The sequence below is a fragment of the Heterocephalus glaber genome, unplaced genomic scaffold, assembly GCF_053883595.1.
Source record: "Heterocephalus glaber isolate CG9 unplaced genomic scaffold, H.glaber_assembly_v1.0 deba00000122, whole genome shotgun sequence".
In the NCBI taxonomy this organism is placed as follows: domain Eukaryota; kingdom Metazoa; phylum Chordata; class Mammalia; order Rodentia; family Bathyergidae; genus Heterocephalus; species Heterocephalus glaber.
In genome coordinates, this window is record NW_028258138.1 from 85,891,643 (window position 1) to 85,907,765 (window position 16,123).

At 38.8% G+C, this 16,123-nt stretch overlaps 1 protein-coding gene and 1 non-coding gene across 2 annotated transcripts in view; one reads left to right on the forward strand and one right to left on the reverse strand.

The window, feature by feature from the left end:
* The first annotated feature begins 3,110 nt into the window (after positions 1 to 3,110).
* The window catches only part of Myef2 (myelin expression factor 2), a 37,321-nt gene continuing 24,308 nt past the window's right edge, over positions 3,111 to 16,123 (forward strand). The window contains exons 1-5 of the mRNA XM_013074493.3: positions 3,111 to 3,329; positions 13,098 to 13,306; positions 14,527 to 14,579; positions 15,775 to 15,782; positions 15,883 to 15,976. Coding sequence (XP_012929947.1) covers positions 3,208 to 3,329; positions 13,098 to 13,306; positions 14,527 to 14,579; positions 15,775 to 15,782; positions 15,883 to 15,976 — 486 coding nt within the window. The 5' untranslated portion in view covers positions 3,111 to 3,207. The remainder of the gene's footprint in view (positions 3,330 to 13,097; positions 13,307 to 14,526; positions 14,580 to 15,774; positions 15,783 to 15,882; positions 15,977 to 16,123) is intronic.
* On the reverse strand, positions 8,893 to 9,042 carry LOC147830558 (U12 minor spliceosomal RNA). The gene has a single exon (XR_015439424.1). It is a non-coding gene; the product is annotated as a U12 minor spliceosomal RNA (small nuclear RNA).

Below are 16,123 nucleotides of genomic sequence, written 5' to 3' on the forward strand. Positions count from 1 at the left end.
TGGGCTCCAGGATAGGACGCTCCCATCTTTGCTGCCTGCATACCAGGTGGCCACCTCGGCCCCCGGGGCACCCTTGAGGATCCTGGGACTTGAGAGATGAGGGGGAGCTGGTGCTGGATCCTGTGGTGATGGAACAGCCGCTACACCTTCCCTGGGATGTTCTCCCTGTACTTCTTTGCACTGAAGACAGAAATGAAGTCCAGCTTGTTTAAGGCACCATATTTCTAGTCCCTGCCACACAAGATTTCTTCAATTATATCTGTGTTTATATCTATCTCTATATATTCAGTTATTTACTAAATGATTTTGGAATTTTCAGCCCACATTTCTAGATATGTGCAATATTTTCACACACATACACACAGATTTGTTGTAAGCAAATCAAGTGGTTATGTGACACTGTACCAGAAATACTTTTTGTGCACTTGCAAAAGATAAAAATTTTGCAGTGGGAACCATGAGGAGATACAAAATTTGAGCATCATTTAAGAATTTTTCAATGTGCATACCTATACTAAAACAACCACAAAAAACAGGAGATGGTGAACAGGGGAGGAAAATGTACACATAGAATCCAGCAATGAATTACTAATAGCTATGTTTTCTTTATCTTTTGCAGATTTAGCTAAGGCAAGAACAATGTTAACAGAAAGAGAGAGGAGAAAAGATCAATGTTGACAGCACTGCCCCAATACTTCTCATCTTTCAAGATCCAGCTCTTTTTGCAAACCCTCACTGATCCCTGGTAAGAATTAATCTCCACTCTTTATGCATTTATCAAACCAGGACTAAGAGACAGCATGCTAGAGCACTTGACTTAGGTCTACAATTTATAGGGGCAATCAAGATATTTTAATGGCGTATTTTTATTGGTACATTACGGCATGCGAGACATGTCTCTTGCATTTGTAAATAATTTTAAATTATATTTTGCCCCCTTTCTCTGACAGCACTGAAATTTTGTTTGTAAATAAATTTTAAACAACACTGCTCTCATATCTATTATAGCACTCAAATAGTTCTTTTTATTACAGTCCTCCCCTGAGTGCTACTCATTTTTGTGTTCTTCATCTGTCCATTACTCTGATTTTAAGCATGAAAACCTCTTTAAAAACATTGAATTGAACTGATGAAAGATTTTTGCAAAAATCTATTATATCAGCAACTGTGAGATTAAATTTCATTAAGTTCAACTGTAGCACACCACTCTGGAAATCAGTATGGAGATACCTCAAAGAACTAGGACTGGAAGTCCCATTTGACCCAGCTATTTCCCTGCTGGGTATCTTCCCAGAAGAATTAAAAGAATCATACCACAGTGATATATGTGCACCCATGTTCATAGCAGCACAATTTGTAATAGCTAAAACTTGGAAGCAGGCCCACATGTCCATCGACTGGAGAGTGGATAAAGAAAATGTGGTTTTTTAATAAAATGAAGTACTACTTAGCCATAAAAAATGAGAAATTAGACATTTATAGCTAAATGGATGCACACTGAGGTGATACTCTTAAGTGAAATAAACAGGACACACGTGTAAATACCGAATAGTTTCTCTAGTGTGAGAAACTGAAAGTGCAAGTAAGGGTTAAAAGGTATAACAGATAATGTGAAATAGGAAGAAAAGGGGCAAAGGGGAGGGGGAAGTGGGAAGGGTAGGAGAAAGGAAAGAAGGGAATGAAATTAATATGAGAAAATGAAAAGATGGAAACAGTCTTTGTAAATAGGGAGGGATGGAGGGGTTGACGGGACGGCAGGGGAATGGGTAAGAAATAAGAACCAAGAGAGATTATATTAAGGTGCAAATTTCCAGTGATGAATGCCATTATATTGTATACCTAAAATGTACCAACAAAATTAATAAAAAAAAAGTTCAACTGTGGCAAAGGAATAACAGGGAATGAAGAATACTTTGAAAGTACTGGTAACTTAGTACCATAGGAAAATCACCTGGTTTCTTTGACTAAAGCCCTGCCCAAGGCTTTCAGACATAGGAATTTAATACCCTGTACTTCGTCCTATACCTATAAAGAGCTATCTTTTAATCCTCAAGTCAATCCTGCAAGGCAGGAACTGGTGTCCTTATTTACCGTGCACAGTGAGGAGGACTCGCCTAAGGAGTTACAGGCAGAAAACTTGGGAGCAGGGGCTCCAACACTTGATTTTTCTCTGCTACATCCGGTGGTCCTTGCGTTACTCCAAACGCGTGGGCTCAGAGGTGACTGGGGATCAACAATTTATGTAGCAAGCACCATAGCACGCGTTGTGCTTATAAAATAATGTAGGCAGTCCCTCAGCGGCAGTATTTTACCAAATATTCTTGTCATGATTAAAATGAAAATGTTCTTATAAAGTCAGTCAACTCTAGGCATTCAGTCAGATATTTTATAGTATTTTTGGCAGGTGGCAGAAACCTACACATTGCAGAAATTATGCGTTGAGTTTCAGTTTCTCAGTACAACTTTAGTACGAACGTGCGCGTCCTATTTTGCAAAGCATGAGAACCATGTATCTCCACCTTTAGGAAAAGACGTATTTGGAAAGGTCTTTGAACTTTTCAGCTGAAAAGGGCTGTTTTAGTGTTAAGTATAATGACAGTGCCCAAGAGTTGACCAATGTTAATACGTTTTTTTCAGACTTTGGGAAAAAAATCTGACTTTAAAAATGTTGTATGATGAATAAATTCGAGAGCCTGTACCTGCTTCTTGTAGTAGCCACCAGCTCTTCATAAACACATAACCAAAACCCCAAATGTCCATTATTTGCCGACCCATATGAAAATTATGGATCTCCCCAATGACTGCTGCCCTAAGAAATTGTTTTTATTTTGCCCCCTAAGCACATAGCCGAGTCCCAAACAAATCTTCCCCCTCTGGGACAGCCAGTCCCGTCGTCCGGATTCCCAGGCACCCACAGAGGCACCCGCCGGTACCGCGGGGGCTGCGCGCGCATCTCTGACGCACACGACGCCCACCCGGCTGGCCGCGGAGGATCCGGGTCCTCAGCGCGACCCTCGGGGCCGTGGGAGGGGCCTGGCCACGCCCCCTCCAGACTCGCGCCCCCGCCCCCCCATCGCCCGCGCGCGCCAGTTCTCGCGAGATCGGGCTGGGAGCGCTCGGGGCCTTTTCAAACCCGGGTCCGTTACCGCTCCCGGCCACGCCGCCGCCATTGTCGCGCGCGGAGCCCTGAGCGAGCGCGGCGGCGCGATGGCGGACACCGACAAGCCCACGGTGGCCGGCGACGACAGCCCGCGCCCGCAGCCTGCCGAGCCCCGCGCCCCCGAGCCCGACAAGCAGCCGCCGCGGAGCAGCTCCAACGGCGTGACGATGTATGGTGTCTCCTCAGGGGCCGGGCCGGGCGGGGACCGGGGAGCAGGTGCAGCCCCGCCGGGCGTCCCGCAGGCCGGGCCGGGCCGGGGCCCCCCATTGGCGCCCCTGCCCCCGGGCGGCGGGGAGCGGTCCCCAGGCCGCGGCTCGGGCGTCGCTAAGGGGTACCCAGGGATGACGTCATCGGCCGCCCCGCCCCCGCCCGGCTCCCGGGGCGCCTCTCCCAGGGGTGCCCTGTAATTTCCAGAGCGATTCCTGCCGAGGGGAAGTGTGATCGTTTCCCCTAGGCCGCTCCATTGTGTTTCCCTGGAGTCGGCCACAGGTGCGCACTTGGAAAGGGGAAATGAGCTTTCCTCACCCCCCTGGTGATGCTGGTCAACTGTGCAATCTGCTTTAAAAAATTAAGTGCTCGGTGGGCTTCATCTTGGTTGAATGGTAAAATAAGTTTTTACAAAAAAATATTTATTTTGTGGTGCACGGGATGAACCCAGGGCCTCATACATGCTAGGCAAGTGTTGGATCACAGAGCTACAGCCCCAGCCCTCATAATAACCCCTAATAAAGAAAACTTACTACTTTAAGGTTGCATCTGTCACGAGTGCCTATAAAAATGTCAGCTGACTCAAATCTTCAGCAGTTTTATTCATAAGGACACGTTCTAGGGACATGGTATGCTCACCTCTCTTGTCATGTGGGATGGTAGGAAGGCAAGCATGTGTTTTCATGTGCCTAACTCTTCTTTAACGCGAAAGTGAAATTATTTAATGGAAACACCCTCTTTCTTCCTTCATTTCTGACTCAAGAGTAGATTGCAGGAAATACATGCTTATAATGGAACTGGAAAGGTAAATGTCTGATTTTTTCTTTTGTGTAGAAATGTTTGAAAGTGTCTGGTACCACCTGGACCAGTCTTTGAGGGTTGATTTTAGAATAACACTCCCTGCTTTGTTGACAGTCTTGCCTTTAAGTGGGTTTCAGTAGGCAGCATTTTCTAGGCCAGTGGCAGCCAACATAGTATGGCATGCATACTGCAGTGGGCTGTTTATATCATTGAAAGCTCTAAAAGGAATCTAGGGACCGTACAGGGGATAGAGTATAGGTGAAGAGATTGGAAGCCAGCAGAACTTGTTCTTGGATGTAAAGTGTGTATGGCCTTCAGTAATTGAGAAATCAGTAGGTGAAGCATTTTCTGCCATGCTTGCCAAAATGTGGGCCTTTAGGGATTTGGCAGTAAAATAGAAACTAAAAACGGTGGAATGATAGACTACAAATAGTTGGCCCTCCACATCTTTCTGCATCCATGAATTGAACCAACTGTGAATTGAAAATATTCTCCCTCTGCCCCTAAAATAGTGTCTGTACTGAGCATGTACAGGATTTGTTTTGTCATTATTCCCTGAGCAATATAGTGTGCCAGCTATTTCCATAGCATTTACATTGGGTTAGATATTACAAGTCATCTAGAGATGATTTTGTGTACCATTTTATATAAGGGACCTGTGTCTCCTTTTGATCTGTGGGAGTGGGATGGGGTCCTGAGGATAATGGGAGAGGACTGGTATGTGCTATTAATTCCTATTAAATGTGGATTTGTCACCCTTCTGAAAAAAAAAGTCCAGCCTTGAATTACAGAGAGAAAAGCCCCTTTACACTTGGGTAAGATTAGCATACTGTGGGCACAGGTGAAGCTGCTTCCTGAACTTCTGTCAGATATAAAAGTCTCATCACAGGACAGGAAAAGAGAGAGGACAGAAGTGGGAAAAGGAACCTTTTGTAATTTAAGAAGAGAAAAATATATAAGGTAAATAAATTAAGAAATGTTAGTATAAGTTCTTTCCATATTGCTTATAATTCATTTCTCTCCCTTCCTCTTTTCCCAGAAGTTGAGTAGAGGCCAAGTCACTCTTAGGGATTTCTCCTACTGTCTCTTCCATGAGCACATACTATGGTCCAGCATGGGTCCCTCACAGAGAACAACTAGAGACCCGCTCCTGATCTCATCCTGTAAACAGTGGGAGGGGTTTAAAACCAAGCACATAAGCCTTGGTTTTCTTGCCATATGCTTTTGATGATAAAGATTAATTTTGTTGACCATCAAAATGAGTAAACGTTGCCTTATAATGCTTACTGCTTAGAAATAAACATAGTGCTACTTGTCTTAAGGATTGAAATGACTTTTGCTAAGGTTAATTCATAGTCATTGAGGTGGAGACAACTACCCTGTATGTCTTATTCATCTTTGTTCCTCAAGGTGTCATATTAAAAAAGGGCCAGTAAATATTTGTTGAAATGCAGAAGTTCACATTTACTTGCCATATTCACTTCCTTAGACAGGAAATTGAAGTATTAAAGATAGGTTTCCCTAGAAACCTGTCTTTTCCATTATGTATCTTAAAGTGAATTGGAAAGAAAAGAGTGGTGTTGTTATAACTCTTCATTCATATTCACTTAATTTCATTAAGTGAAACCTCAGTGTATGGAGGTTGAGACATGTTAACATACTTATATAAAATATTGAGCATTAGGGGAAGGTGAACAGTTTACTACTAGAGTAGCAATTTTTATTACCAGCAAAGACTGGAACTAGGATTAACTTTTTCCCCAGGTTTATTGAGGGCTAATAAAAATTATTTATATTTAAGATGTAGTGTCATGTTTTGATGTACTGTGAATACATTGTGAAGTGATTACCACAATCAAACCAATTAACATACCCATTACTTTAGGTAGTTAGCCTTTGTGTGTATGTGTGGGTGTGGTGAGTCCGTATGATCTAGTCCAGTGGTAGCAAAACTATGGCATGTGTGCTGCATTGGGCTGTTTGTATCATTGAAAGCTCTAAGAGGTTCGCCTTCACTCATCTAGTTTCTTTGCAGATTTCAAGTGTACAGTATGTTATAACTAACTATACTTACTGTACTATCCAGTATGTCTCCAGAACTTGTAACTGAAAGTTTGTATCCTTAGACCAACATCTTCCCACTTTTCCCTATTCTCTGACCTCTGGTAACCATCTTACTCTGCTTCATTGATTGAGCTTGAGTTTTTCATGTTCCACATATAAGTAATGTCACAGAGTATTTGTCTCTGTCCGATTTATTTCACTCAGTATAATGTCCTCCAGATTCACCTAGGTTGCTGCAGATAGCCACAGTTCTTTCTTTATAAAGACTGAATAATACTCCATTGTGTGCGTGTGTTTATGCAGTGTTCTCTTTAGTCATTGATGGATGCATCTGGCAACTTAGTTGTTTCTGTGTCTTGGGTGTTGTGAGTGGTGCAGTGAAAATGAGTGCAGATTTCTGTTCTTCTGGCTAAATACTCAGAAGTGGAATTGCTAAGTGTGTTAGTTGAGAGAATCATCTTAAAGATTTATTTTGGCTCACAGTTGGAGAGATAACAGTTTGTGCCTCATTGGTTTTATTGCTTTGGATACGAGGTGTAGGGCAGAATGTCACAGCAGTGGGAGTATGTAGCAAAGGAGGCTGCTTACCTCCTGGTGTGGCCAGCAACCACAGAGAGAGGAAAGGGCCAAGCACCAGATAGACCTTTCGAGGGCACACCCTGATGACCTTCTTCCTCCAAGTAGTTCTCCCTCCTGCAGTTACCACCGTCTCCCAACAGACCTTTCAAGGCTGACTGTATCAGTTGATGAATTCAGTGATGAGATCTGAGCCCTCCTGATCCAATCACTTTCCCAAAGCCCCACCTCTGAACATGGCTGCAGTGGGCATCAAACTTTCAACATATGAACCTTTTGCCTTCAACATATGAGCCTTTTGGGGGACATTTAAAACCCTAACACTAGGTCATGTGGTAGTTCTATTTCTAATTTTTTGAGAAACCTCATAGTGCTTTTCTGTAATGGATATATAGTACATATTCCCAGCGGTAGTTTATAAGAGTTCTCTTATCTTCATATTCTTGCCTACACTTCTCATCTTCTGACATTTTGATAATAGCCACCCTAACAGTGATATGAGACAACAGTGTGGCTTAAAGTTGCATCTCCTGATCTTTAGTGATATTGAACACCTTTTCACATACCTTCTGGCCATTTGTATGTCTTTGGAAAAATATTGATTTAGGTCCTTTTCCTGTTTTATAAATCCAGTTATAGGTGTTTCCCTTTGGCTTTTTTTGTTTTTGCAGTTGAGTGCATATGTTTGTTATGGTTTTGATCTAGAATGTTCCCATATGTTCAGAGGTGGGGCTTTTGGAGTGATTGGATCATGTGAGTGCTGTACCCATCCATGGATTGATCCATTGGTGAGTTCATAGCTAAATGTGCTGTTAGGAGTTGGGGCCCGGTTGGGAGAGGTGTGTCACTGAGGGTGTGCCATTGGAGGGTCTGTCTGGCTCCCCATCTCCTTCAGTCTCTCTTTGCTTTCTGGCTGCCATGAGGTGAGCAGCTTTCCTTTGCTATGCCCTCTACCATACTGCTTATTTGGAGCCAGCTGACCATGGACTGAATCCCCTCAAAGTGTGAGCCAAATTAAGCCCCTCCTTTAAGGTGAGGGTGTCAGATACTTTGTTTTAGGGATGGGAAAGCCATTTCTTATGCTGATACAGGGTTTGCAAATATTTCCTCCCATTCTGTAGTTTGCCTTTTCATTTTGTTGTGTAGAAACTTTTCAGTTTGATGTACAGTAGTTTCCCACTTGTCTGGTTTTGCTTTTATTTTCTTTAGGTGTCATATCTAAAAAGTTGTTGTCAAGATCATTGTCATGGAGCTTTACCCTTCTGTTTTCTTCTAGGAGTTGTATGTTTTAGGTATTGTGTTTAAGTCTTTCATTTTCAGTTGATTTTTGTGTGTATTGTAAGGATCCAGTTTTTTGCACATGGATATCCAGTTTTCCCAACATTTTATTAAAGAGACTGTCCTTTCATCATTGTATATTATTGACACTTTTGTTAAAGAATATTGACTGTATCCGTTTGGATATTTTTCTAGGGTTTTTATTCTGTTCCATTGATTTTTCATGTCTTTTTATTTCAGTACCACAATGTTTTGATTACTATGGTTTTGCAATATTATTTGAAATCAGGAGATGTGATACCTGTAGCTTTGCTCTTGTTCAAGATTGCTTTAGCGATTTGGGGTCATTTGTAGTTCCATACAAATTTTAGGATTTTTGTTCTTATTTTTTGGTAAAAAATGCCATTGGAATTTGGATAGAGATTGCCTTGAGTTGAAAAGTCATTTTGGGTAATATGGACATTTAGATAACATCTCGTTGTCCATGAATGCAGAATATTGATTTATTTGTATCATCTTCAATTTGTTTTATGACTGTTTTATAGTTTTCAGTGTCTTTCACTCCCTTGGTTAAATTTATTCCAAGATATTTTTTCTTCTCATTTTTGATGTTATTATAAATGGGATTGTGCTCTTACTTTTTTGGATAGTTGATTATTAGTGTATAGAACTATAACTGGTTTTTGTATGTTGATTTTTTTTTTTTTTTTTTTTTTTGGTACTGGGGATTGAACTCGGGACCTTGCGCTTGCAAGGCAGGCGCCAGAACCACTGAAGGACAGTGTGATTTTTAAGAGTGTAGGGGTTGGGCAGATTGTGACTCCCAGGCATCCTGCAAAGTAGGTGGATCACCTTAGGGGCAACCTTTACCCACTCAAAAATTCGTCTCACATTAGCAGTGAGGATTCGGGCGTTACCCCAAATCGTTATTTTCCTTTCTCATAAGTTTAAGGCATTTGTATGTTGATTTTGTATATCTTTACTGAATTCATTTATTAGTTCTAATAGTTTTTGGTGGACTTTTAAAGGTTTTCTATAAAAAGATCGCATCATTTGCCAACAGATGATTTTAAATCCTCCTTTCCAATTTGCATGTCTCTTAATTCTTTTTCTTGTCTAATTGCTCTGGTCAGGACTTCCAATACCATGTTGAATTGAAGTGCTGAAAGCAGGTATCCTTGCCTTCCTGCTGATCGTAGAGGAAAAGTTATCAATTTTTCATTGTTGAGGATGAAGTTAGCTGTGAACCTGCACATATGACCTTAATTGTGTTGAGGTGTGTTCCTTCTATAATTTGTTGAGAGCTTTTATTGTGAAAGGGTATTGGATTTTGTTAAGTATTTTCCTGCATTTGTTGAGATGATGGTTTTATGTTTTTGCCTTCATTTTGTTAATGTCGTGTATCACATTTGTTGATATGCATTTGTTGATCCGTCCTTATCCCTGTTATAAGTCTAACTCACTTGTGGTATACAGTCTTTTTAATGTGCTGATGGTAGTATTCTGTTAAAAATCTCTGCATCTGTTCATTGGGGGAATTGGCCTGCAGTTCTCTTTTCTTACAGTGTCTTTGCCTGCCTTTGGTACTAGAGTAATGTTGGCTTTGTAGAATGACTTGAAAGAGTTCTCTCTTGTTCAGTTTTTTGGAGGAAGAGTTGAATGACAATTGGTATTAATACTTAAATGTATGGTAGAATTCACCAGGGAGAACAGGACCTGGGCTTTTCATTTGGGGATGTTTTTTCTTCCAGTAGTAGAGATTGAACCTAGGGCCTCACACTGAGCTACATCTCTATCCCTTTTTAAATTTTGGTTTGAGACAGGCTCTTGTTGAGTCTTTTAAGTTTCCCCACTGGGCTTGAACTTGTGGTCTTCTTGCCTCAGCCTCCCAGAGTGCCAAGTTTCAGGCTTGTAGGAGCACGCATGACTTTTGGGAGATTTTGATTACTGATTCAGTCCCCTTTGTCACTATTGGTTGGCTTAGATTTTCTGCTTCTTCCTTAGTTGGTCATGGTGAGTTGTGTGCTTCTAGGAATTTATCCATTTCTTCAACTTTATTCCAGTTTGTTGGCATAGTATTGCTCATAGCACTCTCTTATTATCCTTTAGTATTTCTGTGTTTATCAGTTGTAATTTCTGATTTTGAGTCTTCAGTTTTTAGCATCTAGCTTAATATTTGTCAATTTTATTTTTCTTTAAAAGAACTCCTAGTTTTGTTGACCTTTTCCCTCATCTTCCCACTGTATTGCATTTAAGCTCTGATCTTTGTTTTTTTCTTCCTTCTTTTTAACTTTGGGTTTAGTTCTTTTTTTTTTAGTTCCTTGAAGTGTGAATTTAGGTCGAGAACTTTCTTTTTTTTCCTTAGATAGGCACGTAAAGCTGTGAGTTTTCCTTTGGTATTTTTCTTCTGAAACAAGGTTAACTTTAGATCTCATGCTTTAAAATCACATAATATTATGTTTCATTTGCTGTTAGATACTGATTTTTTTCAGAAATTTATAATTGGCAAGGAATAATTTGGTCTCAAGAGCAGATAAAATTTTTGTAATTATTCTAGTCTTTAAGTGCATTAAAGAAGGATGAGTTTATCAAAATGAATAGTTTGAGAGTTAGTACATTGAATTCTGGATATAGTGCCAGTATTTGGTAGCATTGTTTCCTTATGAGTTTTCACATATATTTTATTTCCTCTCCATGGTGTATTTATGGCACAGAAAGAATTCAGGAATTGTGTAATTATGGTTTAGTTTCTTAATAATCAGATCATTCCTCTAGTCATTAAACTGATAGGTCTTCCATAGATAATTTATGTATTGGAGGTGGTTTAGTGGTATAGATAAGCTGCTACTAATTGGGTGACAAGAAGAAATTGCTGTCTCTGATCATGATTGATAAATATTTTAAAGAAGATAGTCTAGATAAAAGGCTGATCTTTAGTAGAATTGTCAGATCTTTACAAGCAAATGATCACCGCATTCATGTAATCCCCACCCAAGTCAAGAACAGAACAACATTTTGGGCACTTTAGAACTTTGTTCACGCACACAGTTGGTTTCCTTCAGGAAGAAAATAGTCAGGGGGAAGGATTTTGATCTAGAGCTATAGATACTTGATTATTTGAACAGAGACTTACTTTACAAACATGCATTGAATTCAGCTGAAGCCGTTATGTAAATAGGCCCTTTGGGGAGGTACTAAGAGGGCCTTGTTGTATTTGCTGCCCCAGGAGCCAGAGAAGAGGTATCTGTGCCTTGGCTCCTCCCTGCCTTTCCCAGCACTGCCATCTGTGCGGAGGGAGGAGCTTTCTAGAACTGGACAGCCAAGAAGACCCCTTCTAGATCCACCGCTGTTGGTGAGGGAGCTGTTTGGTAGGAAGGTGTCCCTGTCAGGATCTGGAGAGGTAGCAAAGCAAGTCTGGTAATGCTGTCTCTTCCTTGGTTTCAGCAGCTTCACTGGCAGACACTGGCCCCGTCTGCTCAGATGAGTGTGGGTTCCTCACTGTCCATTCCTTCAGAATCCCCGTTACATGCAGTCACGTGCTAGGGCGGCTGAACTACACCACAGGAGAGAGAGTTCTTGTGCTTGGAGAGTGTATGTAACTGCATAAAGCTGTGTTACCTGCTCCGGTGAGCAGTGTAGGAAACTCGTGACCGATGGCAGAGTGTCTGTGGAGTAGGGCAATGTGTAGATCCACAGTGCTTGCCTAGAAGGGCATTTAGAGCTTGGGGTAGAAAACCTGGTTGGTTTTCACAGTAATCCAGGAAGTTTTAAAAAAATTAGATTTCTAAGTGTCATTCTTGAGTTTTTGTTTTCTTTTTTGTACCGGGGATTGAACTCAGGTACTTGCCCTTGCGCAGCAGGTGGCGAAACCACTGAGCTAAATCCCCGGCCCTCTTGAGATTTTTTTATTAGTATATGTTTGTGAAAATAGCTCTAATATTATTAATAATTTTAAATTCTGTAGTGTAATTAGTGATTTAGGAGGGAATCTGTTGTAACTTCTGTAAAAAAATTTAACTTCACTAGAGTAGTAATTTTAAAGTAATTTTAAAGAAACTTGTAAAAACTATTTGTTTTGAAAGGTAAATTGCATTTTTAAATATAAATCCAGATTTTTATCTATAGGTTTTACCTGCAGTACAGAACATGCTTGGATCTTATGTATACCTACATTTCATAGCGTCATAATAATGACATTATGATTACAGTCTTATAAATTAAATGTTTTTCCAATTAGGCTTTGTTAAATAGACTTATAAATTTCTGGCTCATATTGTGTTTAATTACTGCCTCCCTCTATCCTATCCCTTCATTATAGATAACATTAAAGCGATACAATTCTATGAAATACCCTGTACTATCTTATTGTGAGAGACAGAGAAAATGTTCAACGTGAATATGTTAGGATACCTTATCAATTTTCTTTGTTTATCCAGTTTGGGAATAGAAAAAGTTTGAGTCATACACATGTATGGACCATATACATGTGATCATATACATATATGGATGTAGGTATATAGGCAGAGCTATGAATTTTTATTACATTTTTAGCAAAAAAGAGAAAGTTCTGGGAAGAAACTGTTAACCTTTAAGAAACGATACCATTTAATAAATGAGATTTTTAAGAGTTTTGAAACACACTCAGAAAGTTAATACCCCATTAAAGGTGGAAATTTTATATACTGTAAAAATATCCTACCATAGGTTCTAATAACATTTATGAAGTGGTATGATGGGAAAAACTGGGCGATTGGATGCCTACAGCTGTTTAATATGGAAAAATATGAGGATTGTTAAGTGGGAGACTGAGAAGTTTGGTAAGACTAGATGCTCAAACCCTTCTTTGAAACGACATTGAGTCGTTTCAAACCTATCAGGCTGTCTCTTCAACTGCTTTGCTGAGGCCTAGTGTAGTGGAGGATTTTATGAAGTGAAACATATGAATTGTTTAATGTAGATTTACATTCTTACCAGCACTACTGAGGTTATTTTTTGTTTTTAAAATTCATAGGGAGAATGATGAATCAGTAAAAGAAGAGAAATCTGACCTAAAAGAGAAATCCACAGGAAATAAAAAGGCCAATCGATTTCATCCTTATTCAAAAGACAAGAATTCAGGCACTGGGGAAAAGAAGGGTCCAAATCGTAACAGAGTTTTCATTAGCAACATCCCCTATGACATGAAATGGCAAGCTATTAAAGACCTAATGAGAGAAAAAGGTAAGTGTCGCTGAATTCACCCAGTGTTGGTTAATCTTCATGTCAGGAGGGGAGGGAACTAAGCACACTTTTATTCTTCTTAGCCACACAGATTCAAAATATTAATTTATATTTCTTGACATGTGAATTAATCTTTTCCTCTTTCATTTGACACAATTTCATTCTAAGGTAGTATGGATAAATGAAGTACTTTCTTTTTGCCACTTTTCAGTAGGATAGCAAACCAGCATTTGCATGCCACCAAGAATTTTGTTAAAGTGATCGCTTTGTCTAGTTGAAGTTTTTATAGATTTTTAAAGCATTATTGCATTAGGTAAGCAATACATGTAGTGTGTTAATGTATGAATAACAAGGCCTGATTTTTTTTCCCTAAAGCTGTTTTGTTATTACCTTGGTGGAGTCTGGAATCTGGCTGTGGAATTCCTTTTGTTTGCATTGTCCTGACTGCCATGATGCTGTCTTTGCAGTTCTATATTAAAATTGCGTTACTGCTGTTGTAGTTTGATTTCAGAATAACCTGAAAACCTTCATCTTATATACATGGTTGGTTTTGGGGAAAAATAATTTTAATACTTGATTTTGTAAAAGTTAGTTCTGTTACCTCTTGAAAAATTGAGTTTCATCAGTCCCGCAAACTATGTACTTGGCTTTGAGGCTGATCTCTTCTAATAAATACAAAATAATTGCATTGGTGTATCTGTTGTAAGGTGACAACTATTTGATTGGTTCTATTCATTGACTTTATTTAGAAAGTGTGTGGCTTGCTGTGAAGCATGACTTGTAAATTTAGTTTACTGATGGCAACCATGATTGAGGACATTCAGGTAGAAGGTCACCTTAAAACAGCTGTTGTGTGTAGGCTGACCAAAGTTATTTGAAAAGTGCTAATGTTGATGTCTTTTAATATGATAGGCTAAGGGACCATTTGTATGTATATGTGCATTTGTTCACCAACTATATCATGCTGGCCAAAATATGATCTGTAGTATGAATTAGGTTAATATGGTTGTTAGCTTTTTTTAGAGAATGTGGATGATGTACATTTCTGAAAATTAGTTAAATTTACATAGCCATTGACAGGAGGTATGTTGGTCTGGTTTTGATTGTTGGTGAATAATAGGTGCGTTTCTGTAGAGTTGTGCACAGGTGTGCAGTAAAGCAAGATACTGGTGTTTAAATGCATTGTTTCTTGGTATCTTCCTTTTGTATGTCTTATGTAGTCGGTGAGGTTACATACGTGGAGCTCTTTAAGGATGCGGAAGGAAAATCAAGGGTAAGTGCTGTGGGCAATAATCTGCTTGAGGTTTAAAAGTTCCTCAGCAGTTTACTGTTTGTATAATACTTGTACCAGTTTTGGGAAACTTAAGTTTCATTTTGCTTTACTTTATCATTCAAGATTTGAGGCTTTATACTAGTAAGAGTGACACTTATACCAACCAAACTAGCTGCCTGGAAGGGATGGGTTTGGTAATAAACGTTTTTGTAAAGGGCATTCACTTTTCTAATACTCTAAGGCAATGTTTCTTAGTCAATAACATTTTTTTTGTTGTATTTTGATGTCTTCAAGGATATTTTAAAGTTACTGAAGTGATAATATTCCCTAAGAGTTTTATGAGAGGCTTGTAGCTTAAAGGTGTTAATTCAGAATGTATCTTTGAAACTTTTATTGAAAAGCTCAATTTGGTAATGTGCAGGACCACATACGAGGCAGTGCTCTGATCAAATGCTATGAAGGACATTGATGAATAAATTAGCACAGAAGGAATTGGTTGATCGTAGATTTTGATTCTTAACAACAACTGTACAGTATACTGAAGAATACATTGGAAAGCTCTTTACAGTGTTTAATTTTATTAGCAAAAACAAGTTAGTAAATGAGAAATACAAATATTGTATTCAAATGACACTTTGAACAGTAATCACAAGAAATTATTTTAAAAAGTGATTCTACATTTCTTTCGCATAGGTGATTTTTACATATTTACAATTGGATGCTATTGCAGTGAGTTTGAATCTAATACAGAACTTTATTAAAAATAGAATTAATATTATTTGCAATTTTTATTTTCTTAGAGTTGAAAAATATGTTGTACACAATATATCTTTTAAAAATATTTGTGATTATGTAAGGACAAGTATATTGGAGTCTTCACATACTTCCTAGAATTACTGTTGATTGAATTTGTACAATGATACTAGTTTTAACTTTAAGAAAAGTTATTTGAATGTAAAAATGTGCTCCAAGCTTGTTATATGCTAGCTTCTGTTATGAATAGATGGATTTAAAATTTTATAGAAAATTTATGATCACTTGCCTGCTATGTTCTGGAGGTGTAAAAGGCTTTAAAATGATTATATAATTGATTACTTTTAATGACGTAAGTGTTAGAATCTACTACTAACTTCATCTACTGATCTAAAACTTGTTTTTTCTTTTGCATATATTCAAAAAATCTACCTGGATGTAGGGTTGTGGGTAAGAATTTTTTTTTCAATACCTTAAGTCAAATTAAACTTCTGATTGTGAAAGAAAGTCTTAGTACATAAACATTTCTTATAAATTTTTCTCCATTAAGTGTGGTTGAATTCAAAGATGAAGAATTTGTAAAGAAAGCACTAGAAACTATGAACAAGTATGATCTTAGTGGAAGACCCTTGAATATAAAAGAGGTAAGATCTCTCTGAAATATAAACATTTGATTATAAGGACATGCTTCCTTTAGATTTTCATTTTTGAGAATATATTTGTCTGACTACAGCTTCTGCTTTTTAAGCTGGAGACTTACTACAGCATTGATTATTAATGATAGCTTCACT